A 25,027-nucleotide genomic window follows, 5' to 3' on the forward strand; every position below is an offset into this window, starting at 1 on the left:
CTTACACAACTGTGCTGCCCCACGTCATTTTGAGTCAATGACCAACATGGTCTGAGTATTGTGTTGAGGGCAGCCCACAATTGTTACCATGCTTCAGTGCCAACATAGCATAACCACAACTCTCTAACCCTGAACCTAACTGTACTTCTTTGGAATATGGGAGGAAACTGGAGCACAAGCAGGAAACCCATGCAGTTAAGGGGAGAATGCACAAGCTCCATACAGATAGTGATAGGAATCAAACCCAGATCACTGACCAATCGTGCTAACCACTACTCTACTGTGCCAACTATTGTATGTTAACAACCCCACGTAATGCTGGAACAAATTCTACTAAGTGCATTTACCAGGGAAAGTAATGTTTTAAATATGAAGACCTGGTTCACTAAATCTGTCTTGAATGATTCATTCCTATTTGGGACTAGGGAAGCATTAAATCAGCCAGGCACTGATTCACTGAAAAAGCAAATTTCTACAACTAGGGCTCAACAGGAGCAAGATGCTGTTTTGGTAAGACAGGGCTGAAAGATTAAAATCACTTGGGACTTCCATCATTTAAACAGAATAATCAAAGTGTCTGAGTGACATTCCAGGCTTTGGCCTTTGAGGTACAGTTGTCATTACTCACGTGCACAGGCGAAGCAGGATCAGGCTGAGCACTCTGAAACAGAAGAGAAGAGATAGAAAGATAGATAGATAAATACTTCGTTGATCCCAAAGGAAATTACAGTGTCACAGTAGCATTACAAGTGCACAGATATACAAATATGAGAAGAGAGTAAGAAAGAATAAAAAATAAGTTACCTCAAACAATCCAACAGGAGGGAGTCATTACTTCCCCAGTTACAGATTGTCTCATTATAGAGCCCAATGGCTGAGGGTAAGGATGACCTCATATTGCGCTCTTTGGAGCAGCGCAGTTGTCTTAGTCTATTCCTAAAAGTGCTCCTCTGTTCAGCCAAGGTGGCATCCAGAGGGTGAGAAACATTGTCCAGGATTGCCAGGATTTGCTGTAGGGTCCCTTGTTATACCACAGCCTCCAGTGTGTCCAGTTTGACTCTTATAACAGGGCCAGCCTTTCTAATCAGTTTATTGAGCCTGTTAGCATCACCCATATTGATGCCATTGCCCCAGCACACCACCACATAGAAGATTGCACTGGCAACAACAGATTGGTTGAACAGGTGAAGGAGAGGCCTGCATTCTCCAAAGGACTTCAGCCTCCTCAGACTCTGGTTCTTTTTGTACACAGCCTCTGTGTTGGTGCTCCACTCAAGTCTGTCAACCAAGTGTACCCCAGGTACTTGTAGGTCCTCACTACATCCACGTCCTCACCATCAATAGTCACAGGGAGCAATGCAACCTTAGTCTTCCGAAAGTCCATCACCATCTCCTTTGTCTTACTGATGTTGAGCTGCAGATGATTCAGCTTGCACCATTCGACAATGTCCTCCACTACAGCCCTGTATTCATCCTCTCGTTCTCCCTTTATACACCCAACTAGTGCTGGGTCATCAGTGAATTTCAGCAGATGACATGACTCGGTGTTGTACCTAAAGTCCAAGGTATACAGGGTAAAAAGGAAGGGAGCCAGTACAGTCCCCTGTGGGGCTTCAGTGTTGCTTATAGCCATGTCTGACACACAGCTCTGAAGCCACACACACTGTGGTCTGCCAGTCAAGTAGTCTATTATCCAGGAGACAATGGAAATGCCAATTTGCATTGAACAGAGCTTTTCCCCCAGCAGTGAGGGCTATATGGTATTGAAGGCACTTGAGAAATCAAAAAGCATGATCCTCATAGTGCTGCCCTGCTTACCCAAATGGGAGTAAGCCCTGTTCAGCAGAAAGATGACAGCATCATCGACTCCAATATGCTCCTGGTGGGCAAACTGCAGGGGATCGAGGGCTCATCTGACCAGGGGTCAGAGGTGAGCCAGGACCAGCCTCTCTAAGTGTCTTCATGATATGTGAGGTCAGGGCCACTGGACGGTAGTCATTCAACACTCTCAGTTGGCCGTTCTTGGATACTAGGCCCACACAGTTAGGACCCTTTCCAGGCTGAGATTCAGAATGAAAATGTGCTGGAGAACTCCACACAGCTGCTCAGCATACTCCTTCAGGACCTTGGTGTTCACACCATCTGGTCCCAATGCGTTGCCATGTCTGAGTTTCCCTAGGGCCCTTCTCACTTGCTCAATAGTGAAGGTGAGTCCATGATTGGGGAGTTGGTTGGTGGAAGGTGGGGGCTGGGGGAGGTGAAGATCGGGACGTAAGCAGTTGGTATATGGAGGTGTGGATGATAGGTGCAGGGCACAAGGGGGATATAGACAGTGGTAGCCTGTGTTGTTCATCCACATGTTGAACTGGAGGGGGGAGGAGGGAGGAGGGAGGAAGGGAGGCGTTGGTGCTGAAAGAGCATTGGGTGCCTCGGTACCTGGACTGGTGTGCTGAGGGGGTGTTTTAACAGGAGGGTAATTGTCAAACTTATTGAAGAATTGGTTTCACTCATCAACCCACTCACGGCTGCATTCTGAGTCCGTAACAACTAGGCTGATTGAAGCCAGTGATGTTCTTCATGCCTCTCCACACTTCCCATGTGCGACTCTGCCCAAGTTTGTTCTCCAGCTCTCTCTTATTTTCTTCTTTAGCCACCTCGATTTTCTCCATTTCCTCCCTGTCTCCTGATCTAAAGGCTCTCCTTTTGTGATTGAGAAGAGCCTTTAGATCACAGGTGACCCATGCTTTGGTTTGTTGTTAGTGAAGCAGCGAACAGTCCTTGATGGTCCTTGAGGTGTCAGGGCTACAATACACAACCACAAGAGATTCCGCAGCTGCTGGAAATCCAAAGTAACACACAAAAAATGCTGGAGGAACACAGCAGGTCAGGCAGCTTCTATGGAAAGGAATAAACAGTTGGTGTTTCAGGCTGAGACCTGGTCTTGAAGAAGGGTTTCAGCCTGACCTGCAGTCCTTCCAGCATTTTGTGTGAAGAGCTGCAATAGATTGGTTTACTTGAACAAGGGACAGAACATCACTCACACTTACCTTTAACAGGGAGTATTGGCAGCTAGCAATAACTAGGCAGAAGCACAAAACAGAGATGTCCTTGAAAAACCCCTTGTCAAGAAGGCTGAATCCAAGAAGGGCAACCAAGACAGCCAAGGAAACTGATAACACATTTTCTCCAATGCCCTGATTCCTGCAAAAGTACAGCAAGGTTTTATCCAACTGTTGTTCTCAGGTATCTTTACATGAGTCCTTAGTCTATTTAATATGTTGGGCAAACTCCAGTATCAAATCAAGACACTTAGAATTCCAGCATTCTCCTGCATAAACGTGAGAGCTCTGTTTATTGTCTAGAACAATGGTTGTTTCCTCGACTACTGAGAAATCCCGCAGGGAGAGCTACACACATAAGATGCTGGGGGAATTCAGCAGGTCAGGTAGTATCTATAGAAGGAATAAACAGTTGATGTTTTGGGCCAAGATCCTTCATCAGGACCTCAGTGAGAGCTGGTGCTTGTGGCATGTGATTCCCTCATGACCTTATGTATCACAGAATTCGAGAAGCAAAGCTCACTGAACCTGCTGATTGTGAATGATCCAAACAAGTCCGAGGACAATGGGAGCCGAGGCACACCTTGCAAGCAATGTCTATAAAATTGTTTCAGTTTAAGTAAAATTCAGCAAAAACAGAGAGGTGCAAACTGGGTATGTTTTTTAAACATATCCAGTTATATGGAGAGGAGACTTACCAGGATGCTGCCTGGATTAAACAGCATGTCTTATGAGGATAAATTGAGTGAGCTAGCACCTTTCTCTTTGGAGAAGAGGATGAGAGGTAACTTGATAGAATTGTACGAAATCTTAAGAAGCACAGATTTAGTGGATACCCAGAAACTTTTTCACAGGTGGAAGTGACTAATATGAGGTGGCATAATTTTAATGTGATTGGAACGAAGTATAGTGGGATGTCAGAGGTACGTTTTTTACACAGAGTGGTGAGCGTGTGGAATGTCCAGCCAGGGGTGTTAGAGCCAGATATATTAGAGCATTTAAGAAACTCTTAAACATGCACATGGACGATAGAGAAATGGAGGGCTATGTAAGAGGGAAGGGTTAGATTGAACGTAGAAAAGGTTAAAACAAAGGCACAACATTGTGACCAAAGGGCTTGTAGTGTGGTGTAATGTTCTATGTTCTTAAAATAAGGTGAAGTAACATCAACAATTAATCCCTGGTACTCTCTTTCAACATAATTTCAATAAGGATCACCATTAAGTGCATCATTGCACTAATAAGATTTGGCGTAAATCTGAAGTATGAAAGCAAGTAGGCTTAAGAAATGACAACAGCAAGGAGGAATACACACAAAATACTGCAGGAACTCAGCACATCAGTAAGCATCTATGGAAAGCAATAAAGAGCCAACATTTTGGACTGAGATTCTTCATCAGATCTTTAGATGAATTCTCTGAGGAAGGGAATGAGAAGGATCAGAGAAACTGAGAGGGCTAGGGTGCACAATTGAATGAGTGAAAGAGACTGGACTTTGCGGGGGGAGCAAGTGGTCAGCATGTCTAAGTGGACTGAAGAATTTATTCAGAGTGGGAAACTGGAATGGAGAACTGAGCGATAGACTGGAGGGATTGAATGGATTGTGGGAGGGAGTAGAGACAGATTACCAAGAAAGGTGAGAAATCTATGCTTTTTGATTTTGAGAGGAAATGCCTAAGAGATGTTTTCATGGAGTTTTATGGAAGATTGTGAAGGAAAGTTGCTTTCTAGAAAGTTACTTTCAGTTAATTCTTCCCCCAAGCATAAGAAGTCAGAAGTTTAAACTAGTAAATTCAGGGCAGATTTCAGAAACTTATTCATACAAAGAGAGATCAATTCCTTAAATGATGGTAAGAGATGAAATGGAAAGAAAATATAAACTTGAAGCCAATAGGAAGCTGTAGTGCAGGACATTGGGTGAAATGAAGTGGGCTGACAAATAACTATCTCATATCTTGCTGAAATATCAGATTTTTCTCATTAGGTTTCAAAATATATTTTGTATGAAAACTTTGCACAAGCATACCCCCCCCCCCCCACTTCATAGGTTAAGAGTGAAAGGCGAAATGTTTAAAGGAAACATGAGGGGGAACTTCTTCACTCAGAGGGTTGTGAGAGTGTGGAATGAGCTGCCAACAAAAGTGGTGGACGTGGGTTCAATTTCAACATTTAAGAGAAATTAGTAGGTACATGGATGAGACGGGTATGGAAGGCTATGGAGGACTATGGTCCAGGTGCATGGACTAGATGGGACACAGGACCTATCTCTGTGCTGTAGTGTTCCATGAGTCTAAGAAAACAGGCAACATTACTTTAACAGAGGTTACAAACATAGATTTAGGGGCAGGTAGTATTGAGGAAGGAATCTGCAGAAGCACTTGGACAGGCTGGGAGAATGGGCGAAGAAGTTGTAGATGGAACATGTACAGTGTAAGGTCATGCACATTGGTAGAAGGAATAAAGCTGTAGACTATTTTCTAAATCGAGATGAGAAGGAATTTCTTTAGCCAGGGCGTGGTGAATCTGTGGAATTCATTATTATGGACAGCTATGGAGGCCAAGTCATTGAGTATATTTAAAGCAGAGGTTGATAGGTTCTTGTTTAGTCAAGGCATCAAAATTCAAAAATCAGAGGCAGAAATGGACTAAGGAGTCCTTGTGCAGGATTCCTTAGAGATTAGCTTGCAGGTTGAGTCAATGGGAAGGAAGGCAAATGCAATATCAGCATTCATCATGAGATCTAGAATAAAAGAGCAAGGATATGATGCTGTGGCTTTATAAGGCAGCACGTGGAGAACTACGAGATGTTTTGGGCCCCTTCTCTAAGAAATGATATGCTGGAATCAGAGACAGTCCAGAGGATATTCACAAGAATGACACCAGGAATGAAAGGGTTAACATTTGAGCAACGTTTGATGGTTCTGGGCCTATACTCACTGGAGTTTAGAAGAATCGGCAGGGTGGGGGGAGGAACAGGTCTCGTTGAAACCTTTTGAATATTGAAAAGCCTAGATATAGTGGATGTGGAGAGAATATTGCCTATAGGGGTGACTCTATACCAGACAGCACAGCCTTTGAATAGATGGACGTCCATTTAGAACAGAGATGAGGAGGAATTTCTTTAGCCAGAGGGTGATGAATCTGTGGAATTCATTGTTATGGACAGCTAAGGAGGCCGAGTCATTGAGTATACTTAAAGCAGAGGTTGATAAGTTCTTGTTTAGTCAAGGCGTCAAAAGTTACAGGGAGAAGGCAGAATAGTGCTGACAGGGATAATAAATCTGCCATGATGCAGCGGACTCCATGCAGCGCCTATGTTTTATGGTCTTAGGGAGCAACACACAGAATGCTGGAGGAACTCAACAGGTCAGGCAGCTTAAGACCATAAGATCAAATGACCAAAAGATATAGGAGCTCACTTAGGCCATTTGGCCCATCAAGTCTGCTTCGCCATTTCATCATGGTTGATCCAATTTTCCTCTCAGCCCCAATCTCCTGTCTTCTCCCCATATCCATTCATGCCTTGACCAGTCAAGAATCTATCAACCTCTGCCTTAAATATACATAAAGACTTGGCCTCTACGGATGCCTGTGGCAAAGAGTTCCACAGATTCACCACTCTCTGGTGAAAGAAATTCCTCCTTGTCTCCATTCTAAAAGGACACCCTTCTATTCTGTGGTTGTGTCCTCTGGTCTTGGACTATCCCACCAAAGGAAACATCCTCTCCACATCCACTCTTTCACCATTCGATAGTTTCCAATGAGGTCACCCCTTAATCTTCTGAATTCCAGCAAATATAGGCCCAGAGCCATTAAACGCTCTTCATATGACAAGCTATTCAATCCTGGAATCACTTTCATCAATTTCCTTTGAAACCTCTCCAGTTTCAGCACATCCTTTCTAAGATAAGGGGTCCAAAACTGCTCACAATACTCCAAGTGAGGCCTCACCAGTGCTTTATATTCTTGCTTTTATATTTTAGTCCTCTAGAAATGAATGCTAACATTGATTTTGCCTTCCTCACCGCAGACTCAACCTGCAAATTGAGTTTAGCACAAGGATTCCCGGGTCCCTTTGCACCTCAGTTTTTTGTATTTTCTCTCCATTTAGAAAATAGTCAACCTGTTAATTTGGCATGTCAACAAATACACTCAAAAACTTCTGTAGATGTACTGTAGAGAGCATTCTGACAGGTTGCATCACTGTCTGGTATGGAGGGGCTACTGCACAGGACCGAGAGAAGCTGTAGAAGTTTATAAATCTAGTCAGCTCCATCTTGGGTACTAGCCTACAAAGTACCCAGGATATCTTCAGGGAGTGGTGTCTCAGAAAGGCAGTGTCCATTATTAAGGACCTCCAGCACCCAGGGCATGTCCTTTTCTCACTGTTACCATCAGGTAGGGCATACAGAAGCCTGAAGGCACACACTCAGCGATTCAGAAACAGCTTCTTCCCCTCTGCCATCCAATTCCTAAATGGACATTAAACCCTTGGATACTACCTCACCTTTCTTTTAAATATACAGTATTTCTGATTTTTGCACATTTTTAATCTATTCCATAAACATATACCGTAATTGATCTACTTATTTATTATTATTATTCTTTTTTTTCTCTTCTAGATTATGTATTGCATTGAACTGCTGCTAAGTTAACAAATTTCACGTCTCATGCCGATGATAATAAACTTGATTCTGATTCTTCCACCAAAGTACATGACCATGCACTTCCCAACACTGTATTCCATCTGCCATTTCTTTGCCCATTCTCAAACTACCTGCCCCTTCATCTATCTTCATATTGTCTGCAAACTTTTCAACAAAGCCATCAATTCCATCATCCAAATCATTGACATATAACTTAAAAAAAAATTGGTCCCAACACAGACCCCTGTGGAACACCACTAGTCACTGGCAGCCAGCCAGAAAAGGCTCCCTTTATTCCCACTCTTTGCCTCCTGCTAATCAGCCATTGCTTAATCCATGCTAGAATCTTTCATGTAACATCATGGGCTCATAGCTTGTTAGCAGCTTCGTGTGGCACCTTGTCAAAAGCCTTCTGAAAATCCAAGTACACAATAGCAACTGACTCTCCTTCGTCTATCCTGCTTGTTATTTCTTCAAAGAATTCCAACAGATTTGTCAGGTGAGATTTTCCTTTGAAGAAACCATGCTGACTATGGTCTATTTGTCATGTGCCTCCAAGTACACTGAGACCTCATCCTTAATAATCGACTGGCTATAGCTTCCTTTCTCCTGCCTTGAAGAGTGGAGTGACATTTGTAATTTTTCAGTCTTCCAGAACCTTTCCCGAATCTAGAGATTCTTGAAAGATCATTATTAATGCCTCCACGATCTCCTTAGCCTCCTCCTTCAGAACTCTGGAGTGTACACCATCTGCTCTAGGTGACTTATCTACCTTCAGACCTTTCAGTTTCCAAGAACCTTCTCTCCAGTTATGTTAACTTCACATACTTCATGACTCCTGAACCTGGAACTTCCACCATACTGCTCGTGTCTTCCACCGACTGATGCAAAATACTTACTCAGTTTGTCCACCATTTCGTTGTCCCCCATTACTACCTCTCCAGCATCGCTTCCAGCGGTCCAATATCCACTCTCACCTCTCTCTACACTTCATGTACCTGAAGAAACTTTTGCTATGCTCGTTAATATTATTGGATAGCTTACTTTCATATTCCATCTTTATCTTCTTAATTACTTTTTTAAAGCTTCTGTGGAAATGAATAAAAACAGTCGATGTTTCAGGCCGAGACACTTCATCTGGATTGGAAAGGAAGGGGGAAAAAGCCAGAATAAGAAGGTTGGGGGGAGAGGGTGAAAGGAGTACAAGCTGGAAGATGATAGATGAAATCAGATGGGTGGGCGATGGGGGATGAAGCAAGAAGCTGGGAAGTGACAGCTGGAAAAGGTAAAGGGCTAGAGAAGAAGGAATCTGACAAAAAGGAAAGTGGACCATGGGACAAAAGGTAAGGAGGAGGAGGGTCACTAGGGGAAGGTGATAGGCAGGTGAGGAGAAGAGAAAGGGTGAGAAGGGAGCCAAGGTAGGGAATTGAAGAAGAGGGAAGGGGGAAGGGGAAGAATTACCCAAAGTTAAGAAATCGATGCTCATGACATCAGGTTGGAAGCTATCCAGACAGATTATGATGTGTTGCTCCTCCAACCTGAGAATAGTCTCATCATGACAGTAAAGGAGGTCATGGACCAATACGTCGGAATGGGAATGGGGATTGAAATTAAAATGATTGGCACATTTTAATAAAATAAATTATTTTATATTGACTTTAATAATGTTGTGTTGCTACAAAGTTATAGAGGCCTAAAAGCAAAAATCTTTTACCTGTCCAGTAAAGTCATCAAAGCCAGACGATCATAATGAATCTCCACCCACTTTCCAGGTAAGATCCAAAATCTGTAAGATTGTCTGCAGCTTGAGTTCTCTTCCACTTTAACAGCTGATTCACGATCTCCAGCTCCCTTCAGAAATGAATGGCAATGGATATCTTTAAACACAAAATCTCAACAACCAGCCAAAAAACAGTTTGCAATTGGTTTGACTGAGTTTCAGAGTTGTTTCTTTGGATGGTAAATCTTGAACTATGGTCTAAGGGCTAAAACGTAATTTCATTTTTTCGACCACTATGAACCTTAACAACAGGAATTCTGCAGATGCTGGAAATTCAAGCAACACACATCAAAGTTGCTGGTGAACGCAGCAGGCCAGGCAGCATCTCTAGGAAGAGGTACAGTCAATGCAGCAGGCCAGGTAGCATCTCTAGGAAGAGGTACAGTCTGTACCTCTTCCTAGTGATGCTGCCTGGCCTGCTGCGTTCACCAGCAACTTTGATGTGTGTTACTATGAACCTTTGTAGTTTTCTTCCACCTACTGTGGATGCTTATTTGATGAATGTCATCAATAAATTTTGAAGAGATATAGAATCAGAGAATCTGGGACCAGGCAGGAAGAAGAGGTCTTTGTGTTAGTTCAGACAGTGACTCTCTCAATGGTACAGCAAACTTGAGGAGCCTCTTGTTTCTCTTTTCCTTTTGCTTCACATTCCCCTCTTGTCTCTCCAGATGTGTGAACACAGAAACAAAGAAGAAACTAAGCTCCAAGACAACAGTTAGGAGGAAGGAGCTACCTAAGGACTTGATGTGATGTGAACATAAAACATAGAGCAATACAGCACAGTTCAAGATCTTCGACCCCTGATGTTTAACCTACTCCATGATCAATCTAACCCTTCCCTTCTACACAAACCATAGCCATCCATTTTTCTTTCATCCATGTGCCTATCTAAGCATCTTTGAAATGTCTCTAATGTTTCAGCCTCTACCATCTCCCTCAACAGTGCATTCCTGGTACTTAACACATTTTGTATTTAAAAAAAATCTACCTCTGGCATCCTTCCTATACTTTCCACCACTCACCTTAAAAGGATGTCCTCTGGTATTGGGGCAGCACAGTAGCTTAGTGGCTAGCATAATGCTTTACGGCGTCAGCAATCGGTTTATTACATAGAAACATAGAAAGTAGGCCATTCGGCCCTTTGAGCCTGCACCGCCATTCAGTATGATCATGGCTGATCATCCAACTCAGAACCCTGTACCTGCCTTCTCTCCATACCCCCTGATCCTTTTAGCCACAAGGGCCATATCTAACTCCCTCTTAAATATAACCAATGAACTGGCCTCAACTGTTTCCTGTGGCAGAGAATTCCACAGATTCACCACTCTCTGTGTGAAGAAGTTTTACCTCATCTCGGTCCTAAAAGGCTTCCCCTTTATCCTTAAACTGTGACTCCTCGTTCTGGCCTTCCCTAAAATTGGGAACAATCTTCCTGCATCTAGCTGGTCCAATCCCTTTAGAATTTTATACGTTTCAATAAGATCCCCCCTCAATCTTCTAAGTTCCAGCGAGTATAAGCCTAGTCGATCCAGTCTTTCATCATATGAAAGTCCTGCCATCCCAGGAATCAATCTGGTGAACCTTCTTTGTACTCCCTCTATGGCAAGGATGTCTTTCCTCAGATTAGGGGACCAAAACTGCACACAATACTCCAGGTGTGGTCTCACCAAAGCCTTGTACAACTGCAGTAGTACCTCCCTGCTCCTGTACTCGAATCCTCTTGCTATGAATGCCAGCATACCATTCGCCTTCTTCACCGCCTGCTGTACCTGCATGCTGACTTTCAATGACTGTTGTACAATGACACCCAGGTCTCGTTACACCTCCCCTTTTCCTAATCAGCCACCATTCAGATAATAATCTGTTTTCCTGTTCTTTTATTGGGGTTAAATTCCCGCTGCTGTCTGTAAGGAGTTTATGCATTCCCCTTGTGAGCGTGTGGGCTGTCTCCAGTTTCCTCTATATTCCAAAAATGTATAGGTTAGGGCTAGTAAGTTGTGGGCATGCTAATGTAGGCACCAGAAGCATGGCAACACCTGTGGGCTGCCCCCAGCACATCGTTGGACTGACACATTTCACTCTGTGTTTTGATGTTTCGACGTACCTGTGACAAATAAAGCTAGTCTCTAATCTCAGTGTTGCCCTGGGAAAAAATGTGCTGGCTATCCACTCTATCTATGCCTCTTATAATCTTATACACAATCTTATACATGTCAGTTTCTGGTGTCCAGTAGACCCCTACCTGCCAGGGCGAGGTTGGTCCAGAAGCTCCTTTGTCAAGGCACTGATGACAGTTCAGGTACTCTCTTGGTGTTTTCCTAACTACACATTTAGCAATGCCCTAATGTCAAAGATATCTACACCCATTTTGATATTGCACACGTCCATCAAATCTCTCCTCAATTTCCTTGGAAGGAGAACAATAGCTAAAAATCTCTTCACTGGAACCATTCCCACTCTCATAGACCTTACCTTCACCCTCCTTAGTACATCTGCATAATTTCTTAAGTGTGCTGATCAAAATTAGATGCCTTCCATTTGTGGCCCAGTATTGCATTCCCCAGGTCTCAACATATTCAGCTATTTTCAAAGACTTTTACACCCAATTATTCTGCCCCTGCTTATTTTAGAACCATTTAGTCTGTATTTTTTTTCCAATACTTCAGCCAAAATGTACCAACTTGTATTTGAGCAACACCCACAAGATGCTGGAGGAACTTAGCTGGTCAGGCATCATCTATGAAGGGAAATAAAGAGTCAATGTTTCAGTCTGATGACGGGTCTTGGCCTGAAATGCTGAGTGTTTATTCTTCTCCACAGATGCTGCCTGACCTGCTGGGTTCCTCTGGTATTTTGTGCATATTGCTCAAGATTTCTCTCATATGCAGATTCTCTGTGCCACCTCATATTTTGGTGTATTGAATTTCATTTGCTATTGGTCTGCCTAAAAGGTCAGTCAATCTCAGTGATAATCTGCATAGACTCAGTGATAGTGACACTGTTTCCAGCTCATTAACCTTTACCAAGAAAATAAGGGGTCATGACAATGCTACCCCGTGAAACAGCACTCAATATGAAAAAGCCCAAATAACCAAGTTCTGCCCTGAGCCAACTTTTTTATCCACTGGTCCACTTAACTCATGGGCCCTAATTCTATTAACCAGGCTTTTATCATAGACTTTTTGAAATGCCTTCTGAAAAGCTTCACAGTCAATAATAATTGTATACACTTCATCAACCTTTTCAAGAAAACTTCAATCTGGCTAATTCTACCTATTAACTATAAAAGTTGGGCTGGCACAGTGTCATAGCAGTTAGTGTAAAGCTTTATAGCATCAGCAATTGCGGTCAGGGTTCAATTCCCACTACTGTCTGTAATGAGTTTGTACGTTCTCTCTGCGACCGCGTGGTTTTCCTCTGGGTGCTCTGGTTTCCTCCGGCATCCCAAAGACGTACAGTTAGGGTTAATAAGTTGTGGACAAATAAAGCTAATTTAAGTGCCTATTAACTTTCAATGAATTATTATTTCTAAATGCTTCCCCACCACCAAGGTTAAATGGACCAGTGTGCTGCCTGACAGATCCTTAACATTGCTTTGTAATCCACAGCAGACTAGGATGAATCACATGAAGGCCAGGTGACCTACCTACTCAACTTCTTTGATTTATACTCAGTAACCACTTTATTAGGTACATCCCTACATCTGCTCATTAATGCAAGTATCTAAACAGACAATCATGTGGCAGCAACTCTATGCATACGTGCATGCAGACATGGGCAAGAGGTGCACTTGATGTTCAGGCCAAATGTGAGAATAGGAAGAAATGTGATCCAAGTGATTTTGACCATAGAACCATTATTGGTGCCAGCTGGGGTGGTTTGAGTAGCTCAGAAACTGCTGATCTCCTGAGATTTTCACACACAACAGTCTCTAGAGTTTATAAAGAATGGTGCAAAAAAGAAAAACCGTCCAGACAGCAGCAGTTCTGTGGGTGAAAACACCTTGTTAATGAGAGAGGTCAGAGGATAATGGCCAGACTGGTTCAAACTGAACAGGAAGGCAACAGTAACTCAAATGGCCATGTGTTACAACAGTGGTGTGCGGAAAAACATCTCTGAATGCACAACCTTGTGGGCTACAGCAACAGAAGACCACAACCATACATGCAGTAGCTACTTTATTAGGTACAGTAATTACTTAATAAAGTGGCCAATAAGTGTATATGTCTCATGTCTCCTAAAGTATGGAATGGGGTCATTCAGATGCATTATGCTGACTCTTGAAGCAGTCATGCCTGTTCTGTTCTCCCACTTTTTTCTGTGACTTCCTCCATTCCTGCAAACCTAAAAGGTCTCTGCCTTTCTTCAATTCTGGCCTCCAGCTAATTTCTAATTCTAATCACAGCATCAATGATCACAAATCATAAACACAAGAGGTTCTGCAGATGCTGGAAATCTTGAGCAACACACACAAATTGCTGGAGAAACTCAGCAGCTCAGGCAACATCTACAGAAGGTAATAAACAGTTGATGTTTCAAGCCAAGACCCTTCATCAGGACTGGAAAAGAAGGGGGCACAAGCCAGAATAAAAAGGTGGGAGGAGGGAAAGGAGTACAAGCTGACAGATGATAGGTGAGACCAGGTGAGGGGGAAGACCGGTGGATGGGGGAAGTAGATGAAGTAAGCAAGTGGGAGGCTGTGCTTTGAGCTGCCAAGATCGTAACCTCTGAAATTTCCTCCCCAAACCCCTCTGTCTTCCTTTTCTTCTTGAAGTTTCTTAAGCCAAACACTTTGAATGAATTTTTGGTTACCTGCAATGATATTGGCTCAGTATCCATTTTTGTTCAGTAACACTCCAGTGAAGTGCTTTAGGAACATTTTACCACAATACAGGTGACACAAAAATGCAAGCTGTTGTTTTTGTAACTAGCTAGGGAACTGTAAAGAGTGATTAGTAATAACTATCCAAGAAAAGAAAGAAAGGAAGCATCTACCTATCGATCATTGAGATTTCTCATGTATTTTAGTATGAGTTTGTGCTGGGGTTTACACATTACCAACCCAGAATTAACTGGGAAAAATATGCCACCTTGGAAGCATTTCATTCAATAACAGAGAGAGTTAAGGAGTCAAGTAGTACAGTAAATGATCATTATTCTAAAAAACACTTGTTTGATGAAAACATACTGTGGGGGGGGGGTTAATTACAATAGGGAGTCAATAGTTATTTCACATCTCTCTCATTTTATTATTTCAAATGACTAATGTTAATGGATAGAAATGCAAGGCATCTGACCACAAGACCATGCAACGGATTGCGAACACTGCTGAGAGGATCATTGAGGTCTCTTTACTCAACCCCCCCTCCCATCCAGGACATATACCAGAAACGCTGCGTTTGCAGAACTCTCAGCATTGTCAAGGACTCCTCCCACTCGTCCTACAATCTCTTTGACCTCCTACCATCAGGCAGAAGGTACCGCAGTATAAAAACAAGAACAGTTAGGCTGGGTAACAGCTTCTTTCCCCAGGCTGTGAGACTTATAAATAATCTGCTACCACCCAGTACACATTAGTTATGACAGCGCCAGTAGCATTATATTGTTGTTTATTTAGCTATATGCCATATATGTACTTTATGTCAACTTGTACATCTACAGAATATCTTATTATTTGTTAATATTCTTGTGTTACCATTATTTTATGCGCTGTATGTGATATATGAACTTGGATTTTCACCTTGGTCCTAGAAGAATGTTGTTTCATTTAGCTACACAGACGTGTACCGTCAAATGACAATAAACTTGAACTTGAACTTGGATCTTTCAAATTACACATGTTTCACATGAAAGATCAAAGTCAAAATAGCCACCACGAGTGATCAGGTGATAACAAACATATGTTTTAAAAGGCAAGAATTTGGAAAAGGAAATATGGAAAGAAACTGGATGAGCAAGTAAGGAAACAGAGGATCTGATACTCAAACAATGCAGGCACTAGAAATATGGTCTTTGTACAAAAACAAGGACATTAACCACCTCTAGTTAATCTAACACTGGTTAGGGCACAGATGAAGTATTACATTCAGATCATGAGAAGGATGTGAAAGTCCTGGGGAGGAAAAGATTTACTGGAATGGTTCAGAGGATGACAGCTTTCTACTACAAGGTTAGACTGTAAACATTGGGGTCATTCTCCCTCAAGCAAAGGACATTGATGAGTGATTTGCTTTGCAAGATAAAGACAGGCTTGTACAGGGTAAAGAGAAAATGAGCAATTCAAAGCAATTGGTGAAAAAATACTTTTAATGCCAAGAGGGCATTTATGATCTGGAAGTCATTATCAATTGGAATGGTGGAAAGAGAGACAGACAAAACTTTCAAAATGGAAGTGGATTGGTATTTGAGAGCAAATAGTTTGCAGGGTTATGGGGGAAGAGTAAGGGCATGGGACTGAATATATTATTCCATAAAGAGTCAAACTGTATTCTTCTGCTTCTGAGATTCCATGATTGAGGTTGAGAAGATAGGAAAAAAAGGTTCAGCATGATTGAATGGCGGAGCAGATTCAATAGGCCAGATGACCAAATTCTGCTCCTATGTCTTATGGTCTTATTTCATGATTCCATGGAAAACTTACCAGTGCTAGAAATGCCCAACAGAACAGTCTATGGTTAATCTAACAGGCTGTGCTTAATACAACATTCAAAGTGGATATATAGTGTTCGATGGGCTGGACAGCTTTAATGGGAAGGACAACGGTTGACAGGCGGGACAGTGTTTGATGGGAAGTACGCTGTTCAATAGAATGGACAATATTTGATGGAAAGGAAAATGTTGGACAGATGGTTAGGTTTCGATCAGATGGACAGTGTTTAACCAGCCAACAGTGTTTGACAGGAAAGATACTATGCAATGAAATGAGCGGTGTTCAACAAGATAAAGATTCACTTTATGTGTCACACATACATTGAAACATGCAGTGAAATGTGTCATTTGCCTCAATGACCAACACAATCCGAAGATATGTTGGGGGCAGCCTGCAAGTGTCGCCATGCTTCCAGCGCCAATACAGCATGCTCACCAGCCACTAACCCTAATCTATACGTCTTTGGAATGTGGGAGGAGAGAACATACAAACTCCTACAGAGAGCTGATGGGAATTGAACCCTGATGTGAACAGTTATGGAGACGTTGGGGTAGAGATGCTAGGACTGCATTGCAAGTAGCTGATAGGCGGTGTTGCACCCCACCCCCTCTGTTCAGGGATGGGTTTTCCAGTTTGACAAAAGTGGCTTCTTTAACCCCTCTTTCAAATCACCTGTCCTCCCTGTCCAAAAAGTGCACATTGTTATCATCAACAGAGTGTCCATTGTCCCTTGGGTGTAAATATACAGTCGAGTCTTGACCTACAATGCAGTCCTAACATCTCTACCCTGTGCATCTCCACAACAGTTCACATCCCCATTCATGCAAAGATAAGACTAATGACCCTCTCATTACCTCTATGACTCTTAACAATCCTCATGTGATAGCTATAACTGTAAACAACTCACAGTTTATAAGCCAGAAAACCACTCCTCATGGATCAGAACTGAAGAACCCTCTCAGATGAAACATCATCTAGACAACACAGCAAGTCCAGTTGCTTTGATTTACTGCTTGATGTACAATGACCTGGATAACTGAGAACCTTCATACACATATTTGCATGAAACTTTGGATAACTGGGACAGCCACTTAATTGGACCAAACATACTGGTCCAGATATGTCCCAATTAACCAGAGTCCACTACACTTCTTATTGTAATTTATACTTTGTTAATATTATATTCTGCTGCCACAAAACAACAAATTTCACAACATATGCCGGTGCTATTAAACCTAATTCTGATTAACTGGGAAAGATAGCATTCAATCAGTCAGACAATACTCATAGAAAGGAAAACTGGGCTAACATTTTATCTCTACTGAACTACTGCACTTTTAAGCAACACACACAAAATGCTGGAGGAACTCAGCAGGCCAGGCAGCATCTATGGAAAGGAGTACAGCCAATGTTTTGGGATGAGACCCTTCATCAGGACACTTTTTCCATTGTGTATTGTCTTTTCCATAGGTGCTGCCTGGCTTGCTGAGTTCCTCCTGCATTTTGTGTGTACTGTTTGGATTTCCAGCATCTGCAGATTTTCTCCTGTTTGTTACTGCACTTTTAATTCCACTTTTAAACATCTTTGGCATATCTCTTTTAAAGGATTTTTTAGAAGTGCAGAGTAGACATTTTGAATTGCAAAAGATTTGCTGAAACTCTATGCAAATATCCTTGTGGACCTCCTCATTCAATTATGCAAACCCTATTCCTGTTACCTTGAATCATCTCCTGGTGACACCTGCCATTCAACCGAGAATCCCTTGCACTCACCTGCCGTGCCTCTGAATATCTTCTAATTCGCATTCTCCGCAATATGACTGGCTGGTGTCGATGGCGTGGCTCATCAGGGTTTTCCTCGACCCTGTTGTGTCCATCAGCTGCAGCATAACTGGAAGAGTTGGACTGATGATCCCTGCAGTGAAAAAGACTTGGTGACATCTAATGCTTCTTGGATATACTGCTAGCCAGATGTTGAAAGCCTATTGTCATTAGATGTCACGGCAAAACAAATAATTTTTTGAATTAAAAGGTCTTTCAAAGTTCAAAACAAATTTATTAACAAAGTACATATATGACACCATATACTACCCAGAGATTCATTTTCTTACAGGCATTCACAATAAAACAAAGAAATTCAATGAACTCTTTGAAAAACTACACAGAAAGACTGAAAACCAGTGTGCAAAAGAAGACAAATTATGCAAATAAAAAACAAATAATAATAATAATAATAAATAGTAAATAAATGATACTGATAATGTAAGTTGTAGAGTTCTCAAAAGTGAGTCCTTAGATTGTGGAATCAGTTTAGCGTTGAGGTGAGTGAAGTTATTGATGCTGGTCCAACAGCCAGATGTTCGTGCTCTACATTACATTCTACATTCTGCTTCCCAGCATTGAGCACATCTAGAAGGACAGCGCCACAATAAAGCATCATCAAAGACTCCATCATCCAGGCCACGCTCCCTTCTCGCTGCTACCATTGGAGAAATACAGGAGCCTTGGGTCCCACACCATCAGGTTCAGAAACATGTATTACTCCTCAACCATCAGGCTGCTGAACCAGCATGATTCACCTCATTCACCTCAACACCAAACTGATTCCACAATCTGTCGTCTCATTTCCAAGGACTCTAGAACTCATGTTCTCAGTTTTTAAAATTAATTAATTAGTATTATATACATTTTCTGTATTTACATAGTCTAGCCTCTTTTGCACATTGGTTGCTTGTCAATCTTGGCTTGTGTGTAGAATTTTTTTGATCCTATTGCATTTGTTTGTTCTACTGTGAATGCCTGCAAGAAAATAAATCTCAGAATAGTATTTGGTGACATATATGTAGTTTGATAATAAATTTACTTTGAACATTACAACGGAGTCAAGTGCAAAGGCAGACTATTATCTGGACAGACACTATCAGGTTACAACTCTCTGAACTCCGAGAATCATATAGCTCACTCTGGATTCTGCCACAAAAACTGGACATCAGGAAGTTGTGAGGAACGTCCCTTTTCCCAGAATGAACAGAGAGGAAGCATCAATAAAAAAAGGCAAACAGAAGAGAAGACAAAACCAAGAGCTCTGTCAGAGGAGGACAGATCCTTATACAGGGACACACAAGAAGCAGCCATTCATGCTTCAAGTCCACTCTAGAAATTCAGAAGTCCATTTCTATGCCTTCCTTCTTCAACTATTTAGCCAACTATATCAGTTTTCCTTTTCAACCGTTTATCCAATTCTTACCTGAAAGTTATTATAATGTTTGTTTTCATTGCTGTTTTGTGTAGTGTGTTGCTCTGTAGAAAATAATAAAACTCTGATAATCTGCTATCAAACTCAACGTTGACTCACACTCAACATTTCAGGAAGAGCTTCTTCCCCTCTGCCACAACATTTCTGAATGGACTATGAACCCACGTACACTACCTCACTGAACTTTTTTCATTTTTTGCCCTCTTTTTGAACTACTTGTTTATTTATACATATACTTGTTGTAATTTATAGTATTTCTTATTATTATGTATAGCTATGTACTGCTGCTGCAAAACAAATTTCATGACATCTGCCAGTGATATTAAACCTGTTTTTGATTGTTTCTCAACTATTTAGCACCTGGCTTGCCAGGTGAACATTTGCTGCATTATCTGTGACTCATACAGGCCTCAGTTCCCACACTCCTTTCTGACTTGCCACCATCACAATTCCTGTGTACCCCTTCTGCTCAATGGGATCCCAGCTTCTGTGTATCCCTTCTACTTACTTGAGTCCTGGTTCCACATTTCCCTTCTACTCATTAGGGTCCCTGTTCTTGAGCACTCAGTTCCTGAAATCCCCTGGAATTGCCCAACATTCTGGGAAGACCACGAGTACAACTCTTCTCATGATCCTTTCAGTGAATCACTTCACAATTTTCCAGAGTTGCAGCCCCGTTACACTCTCAGTAAAATAACTTCCCCTGAATTATTTCACCCATTACTTTGAATTAGTCCCTTGGTTTTGATACTACTGTTAACGGAAACAGGTCCACTTTTATCTACTCTACCTACCCTATATTACTTTAAATACCTCAATTAAATTTCCCATCAGTAAACAAAATGCTAAGTGTTACTGCAATGTGGGTTCATTTTTTCTTTTCCCCATCCCTTTAAATTACTTGATATTCTACTTCAGCTCTGAGACACTACTCCAAGCATAGACTGTCAGATTATCCAGTCCTTTCTCAGAACCAATATCATCAAGGATCATCTTTATTCGCCATATACATTTACATGTATTAGGAATTTGTTGTGGTGCATTGATGCAACATGCAACTAGAAACAAGAACATTCAACAATTATAGAGAATAACTAATTATATAAAGTTAGAGGTTAAAGTGCAGATATGGAATAAAATGCGCATATGTACATAAATACCAGCATGTATTTACGATGTAAACAGCATTATAATAGCGGTTTAAAGTTTTTCAAGGAAATGCAATGACTGAGGTAACAGATAAAGGGGGTGGGGAGAATCTAACTAGAACCAGATTAACTGCCCGGGGAAGAAACTTTTAAGATGGCAAGAAGTTTTTTTTTGTTATAAAAGCACTATCATACTTTCTAGAAGGGAGCTTTTGGAAAAGGCAGTTCCCTGCATAGGTAGGTTAACAATTGTTAGGAACAGGGTGACAGCGAATGAAAGCAAGAGATAATAAAACAGGTAAACAAAAACCTGGTCAAAGAGAGAGTCAGAGGGTAGGACCGGCAGCTCATATCTCCCTCCTGTCTCCATCTCCCCTCCCCCTCCCCCCCACTTTCTTCACTAAATTTTCGGGGAAATTGCAGACATTTTTGCTTTAATAGCTCTATGACACTTTCCAGAAGGGAGCTTTTGTAAAAGGCAGTTTGCTGAGTAGGTAAAGTCCACAATGATTTCTCCTCCCGCTTCTTTGGCCTGGACATGTACAAGTCCTGCAGTGATGGTAGACTGTAGCTAATGACCTTTTCTGTTATTCTGACAGCTCACTGTAGTTTTTGTATATTGTGAGGTATTTCTGTATTTTCATATATCATTCTGCACTTACATCATCCCAATGAATGCACATCCTGCAACAAGCAAAATATCAAATGCACATCCCTGTAAACAGGCAAAAGTGGAAGCAGCAGTGATTAGCACTTTTAAAATGAATGCAATTATTTCACAGTATTATTACTTATATTTATCACTGCATGCTTATTCAGGTGGTAGTAAACTGTGAACTAGTGGAGACTCAGTGCCCTCTAGTGATTGCTGTAAGATTGGAATATTCCTGCAACTGCTTCCCTGTCTTTGGAGCACTTCAAGAATTAAGTTGCATTTCTATATCTATATCCCTGGACTTTGCTGGGTATTTGCTGATTCAACACAAGAATGCTTAGGACGTAATTATTAATCTCTCAGTTTGCTATAACTTACAACTGAAGTATTTTCTTTTATAAAGAATGGACAGAGTTTATTGTAAATGTTACAATATTCTGTCAAATTTGTGGAACTGTGAAAAGTCAAACACACTTACCATGAACTTTGAATGTGTTCTGAACTTGTTTGATGATATAAAGAATTTTCAAAACCTCTGCTCTTGGGCCCAAATGTGTACGACCTTACTTCTCCTGGGAACAAAGTTACAAAGTATTTCTTAACTAAAGCTTAATACACTGCTATTCATCTTAATTTTAATATCTTTGCTGTTTTCAAATCTCTCCATGGCCTCACTGTTCCCTATCCTTGTAATCTCTTTCAGAACTACAAATGTCCAAGAGATTAGTTTTATTTGTCACATGTACATCGAAACATACGGGGAAATGCATCATTTGTGTGAAATCAAATCAGCATTAGATTAGCCCACAAGTGTTGCCACATTTCCAAAGATCAAACCTCAGCTCAGACTCTTGCACCACAGATTTTTCCTGTGACTTCATGTACACGGTAGTCTTGACCTTAGGCAGAGATTCCAATCCAATAATTCAGCACCCTCAAAACTTTGCTGTCGATTGTCAGATTCTCTAGACTTATGGATGCTATTCCTGTGGAGTGTATGTTAGTGGAATTCTGCTGCTGTAGACCATCCACTTCAAGGTTCAATGAGCTGTGCATTCAGAGATGGTCTTCTGCACACTGCTGTTGTAGCATGTGGTTATTTGAGTTGCTGTTGCATTCCTGTCAGCTTGAACCAGGCTGGCCATTCTTCTTTGACCTCTATTATTAACAAGGCACTTTCGCCAACAGAACTGTCAATCGCTGGATGATTTTTGTTTTTCACACCATTCTCTGTAAACTCTAGACTGTTGTGCGTGAAAATCCCTGGAGATCAGCAGTTTCTGAGATAATCAAACCACCCAATCTAGCACCAACAATCATTCCTTTTTTTAAAAATTTTATTTTTATTTGGATAAGGTATTCACAAGTCATACACAAACTTTTTTTTACCAACAATCATTCTATGGTCAAAGTCACATTTCTTTCCCTTTCTGATGTTTGGTCTGTACAACTGAACCTCTTGAACCATGTCTGCATGCTTTTATGCATTGTGTTGCTGCCACATTATTGACTCAGTAGATATTTGTATTAACCAGCTGTACAGGTGTACCTAATAAAGTAGCCACTCAGTGTATATTGCATTGAGTTCAGTAGAACGGAATACCTACAAATGAGTGCAAACATCAGCCACACAAATTCCGTGCTGGTGACCAAAGATGAATTGCTTCTCCATTAAGTTTTAAAATTATTGAAGCCACTATCTGAAACTTCCAACTCTATAATAGTACACATGCCTTTTCTGAATTGTTGTCCAATTTAACTTTAATTAGTTACATCCATCAATTTCCTTTCCATCAACAGTCAACTTGAAGAAATACTTACCGAGTTCATCGACAAAAAAGTGTGTTGCCCCAATGGAAGTATCGTGATGTGATGAAGCATCGTGCCTTGGACCGACACTTGGACACCCTACACTGCCCCAGTGCAATGAACCAGAATGGTTCTGCATTCGCCCACTATCCTGTGAGCTGTGAATAAAGAAAACCATGAGCAAATCCATCTACACGTATCCAGACTTTTCGAGTACTGTATATAACATAGATAAAATCTAAGGTACAAAGGTTAAAACTGTAAAAGGTCACATAGGACAGGATTTCTTTTTAAACTGGTTTTGCTTGTTATATATTCTTGCCCAAGATCTTTTCTCTGGAATGGAAACTTTCAATTAAACCCAGCATAGGCTGATAAAAGCAATTCAAAGCACGTAAAGTGTTGACGCAGGATATGTTGGTTCATGCTGTATTCTATTTTTGAACTAGCATCCAACCAACTATTCTTATTTGACTTCTTCAGTATGTCTTTCTATTCCTGCCTCCTTCATAGACCTTAAAAAGTTCAACTTCTCCCTGCGGTGGAGAGTTCCACATTCCTGCCACTCTCCGACATACAAGAAATGAATCTCAGGATAGTATATGGTGACATATACAGTACATACTTCGATAATAAATTTACTTTGAACTTCAAACAACTTTCTACAAAGTTTTAGTAATGTTTATTGACTAGGTTTTATTCATATTTCAGACATCTCATTCCCCCAACAACCAACCCTTACAAATTGCTTTGTCATAATTGAAGTCATCTGTTAGTCCATCTTGCAGCCTTTTCCAAACCTCTTCCATTCTCTACATACATTCTTGTCAAGTCATTTGGTTTCAAAAGTTCCATATAATAGCCTTCAAGCCTTTAAGACTAAGAATGAAAACGCAGATTTTGAAATACATGAGTTTTATGTTTGAGACTTTCTCATTAAAAGATGAAACTCTCATGGAGGTTGAAAAGATAAATGCAGGAAAAATGAATTTTTATCAAATTATGTCAACTTGTACATCTACAGGATATCTTTTATTATCTGTTAATATTATTTTATGTGCTGTGTGTGATATACTGTATAAATTTTGTTTTGCACCTTATCCCAGAGGAACATTGTTTCGCTTAGCTTTACACAAGTGCATGGCTGAATGACTAAATACTTGAACTTGAACTTGAGGTAAAACTATGAGTAAATCCATCTACCTATCCTGGAAAATAAAGGATCAAGAGAGAAAGGAAAAGAATTATTTCACTTAGTAGTTGTATGAAATTCTCCACTAAAGAGGCCTTTCTCTTTCCTTCTGATCATATTTGCCAGATGGTGCTGGTGAAACACAACGATGTTCTGCAGGCTACATACAATACTTCTGAATATACCTCTTTTGAATTACTCATACTGCAATCTCCAGCATATAATTCCCCTTTAAGCAATGAACTTCTAAATTGACTTAATGAACTATAGATTTCACAACCTTCAGAAGGTCTCGGTGGACTTCTCTCAAGAAAGCAGGTACAGCACCCTTAAATGGACAAAGATTCATCGCCATGGCTGAAAGCAAGGCAAGGGGGAGAGGGCTCCAACCAGGCTGAAACACTGAAGAATGAGAACCTACCCCCACCCCACCAAGCACCTTGTAAGCAAACTTGCAGTCACTGGAGGACAAAATTGAGGACCTGAAGGCAAGATTGAGGGAAATGAGAGATTGTTGTATTCTGTGTGTAATTGATACATGGCTTACTCCCAGCATGCCAGATATGGCGATCAGACCTGAAGGCTTCTTGATTTACAGTATGCACCAAACTGCTGATTTCAAAAAGGCAAAAAGTGGAGGTGTATGTTTCATGATTAACTCTCAGTGGTGCTCTGATGTGGCAGTTTTGTCAAACTTGTGTTCCCCCAATCTTCAACACCTAATGGTCAAATACCGTCTGTTCTATTTACCTAGGTAGTTTGTCTCCATAACCATGGCCGCAGTTTACATATCATCAGCAGCCGACTACAATCAAGCACTTGAGATATTG

At 41.2% G+C, this 25,027-nt stretch overlaps 1 protein-coding gene across 1 annotated transcript in view; it reads right to left on the reverse strand.

Moving 5' to 3' along the window:
* LOC140211013 (pecanex-like protein 2) overlaps nucleotides 1-25,027 on the reverse strand; it is a 270,987-nt gene that overhangs the window by 194,246 nt on the left and 51,714 nt on the right. Inside the window, 6 exon segments of the mRNA XM_072280359.1 lie at nucleotides 629-661; nucleotides 3,048-3,201; nucleotides 9,420-9,556; nucleotides 17,911-18,052; nucleotides 21,675-21,768; nucleotides 23,018-23,163. Coding sequence (XP_072136460.1) covers nucleotides 629-661; nucleotides 3,048-3,201; nucleotides 9,420-9,556; nucleotides 17,911-18,052; nucleotides 21,675-21,768; nucleotides 23,018-23,163 — 706 coding nt within the window.

Source organism: Mobula birostris, chromosome 2 (genome assembly GCF_030028105.1).
Source record: "Mobula birostris isolate sMobBir1 chromosome 2, sMobBir1.hap1, whole genome shotgun sequence".
In the NCBI taxonomy this organism is placed as follows: domain Eukaryota; kingdom Metazoa; phylum Chordata; class Chondrichthyes; order Myliobatiformes; family Myliobatidae; genus Mobula; species Mobula birostris.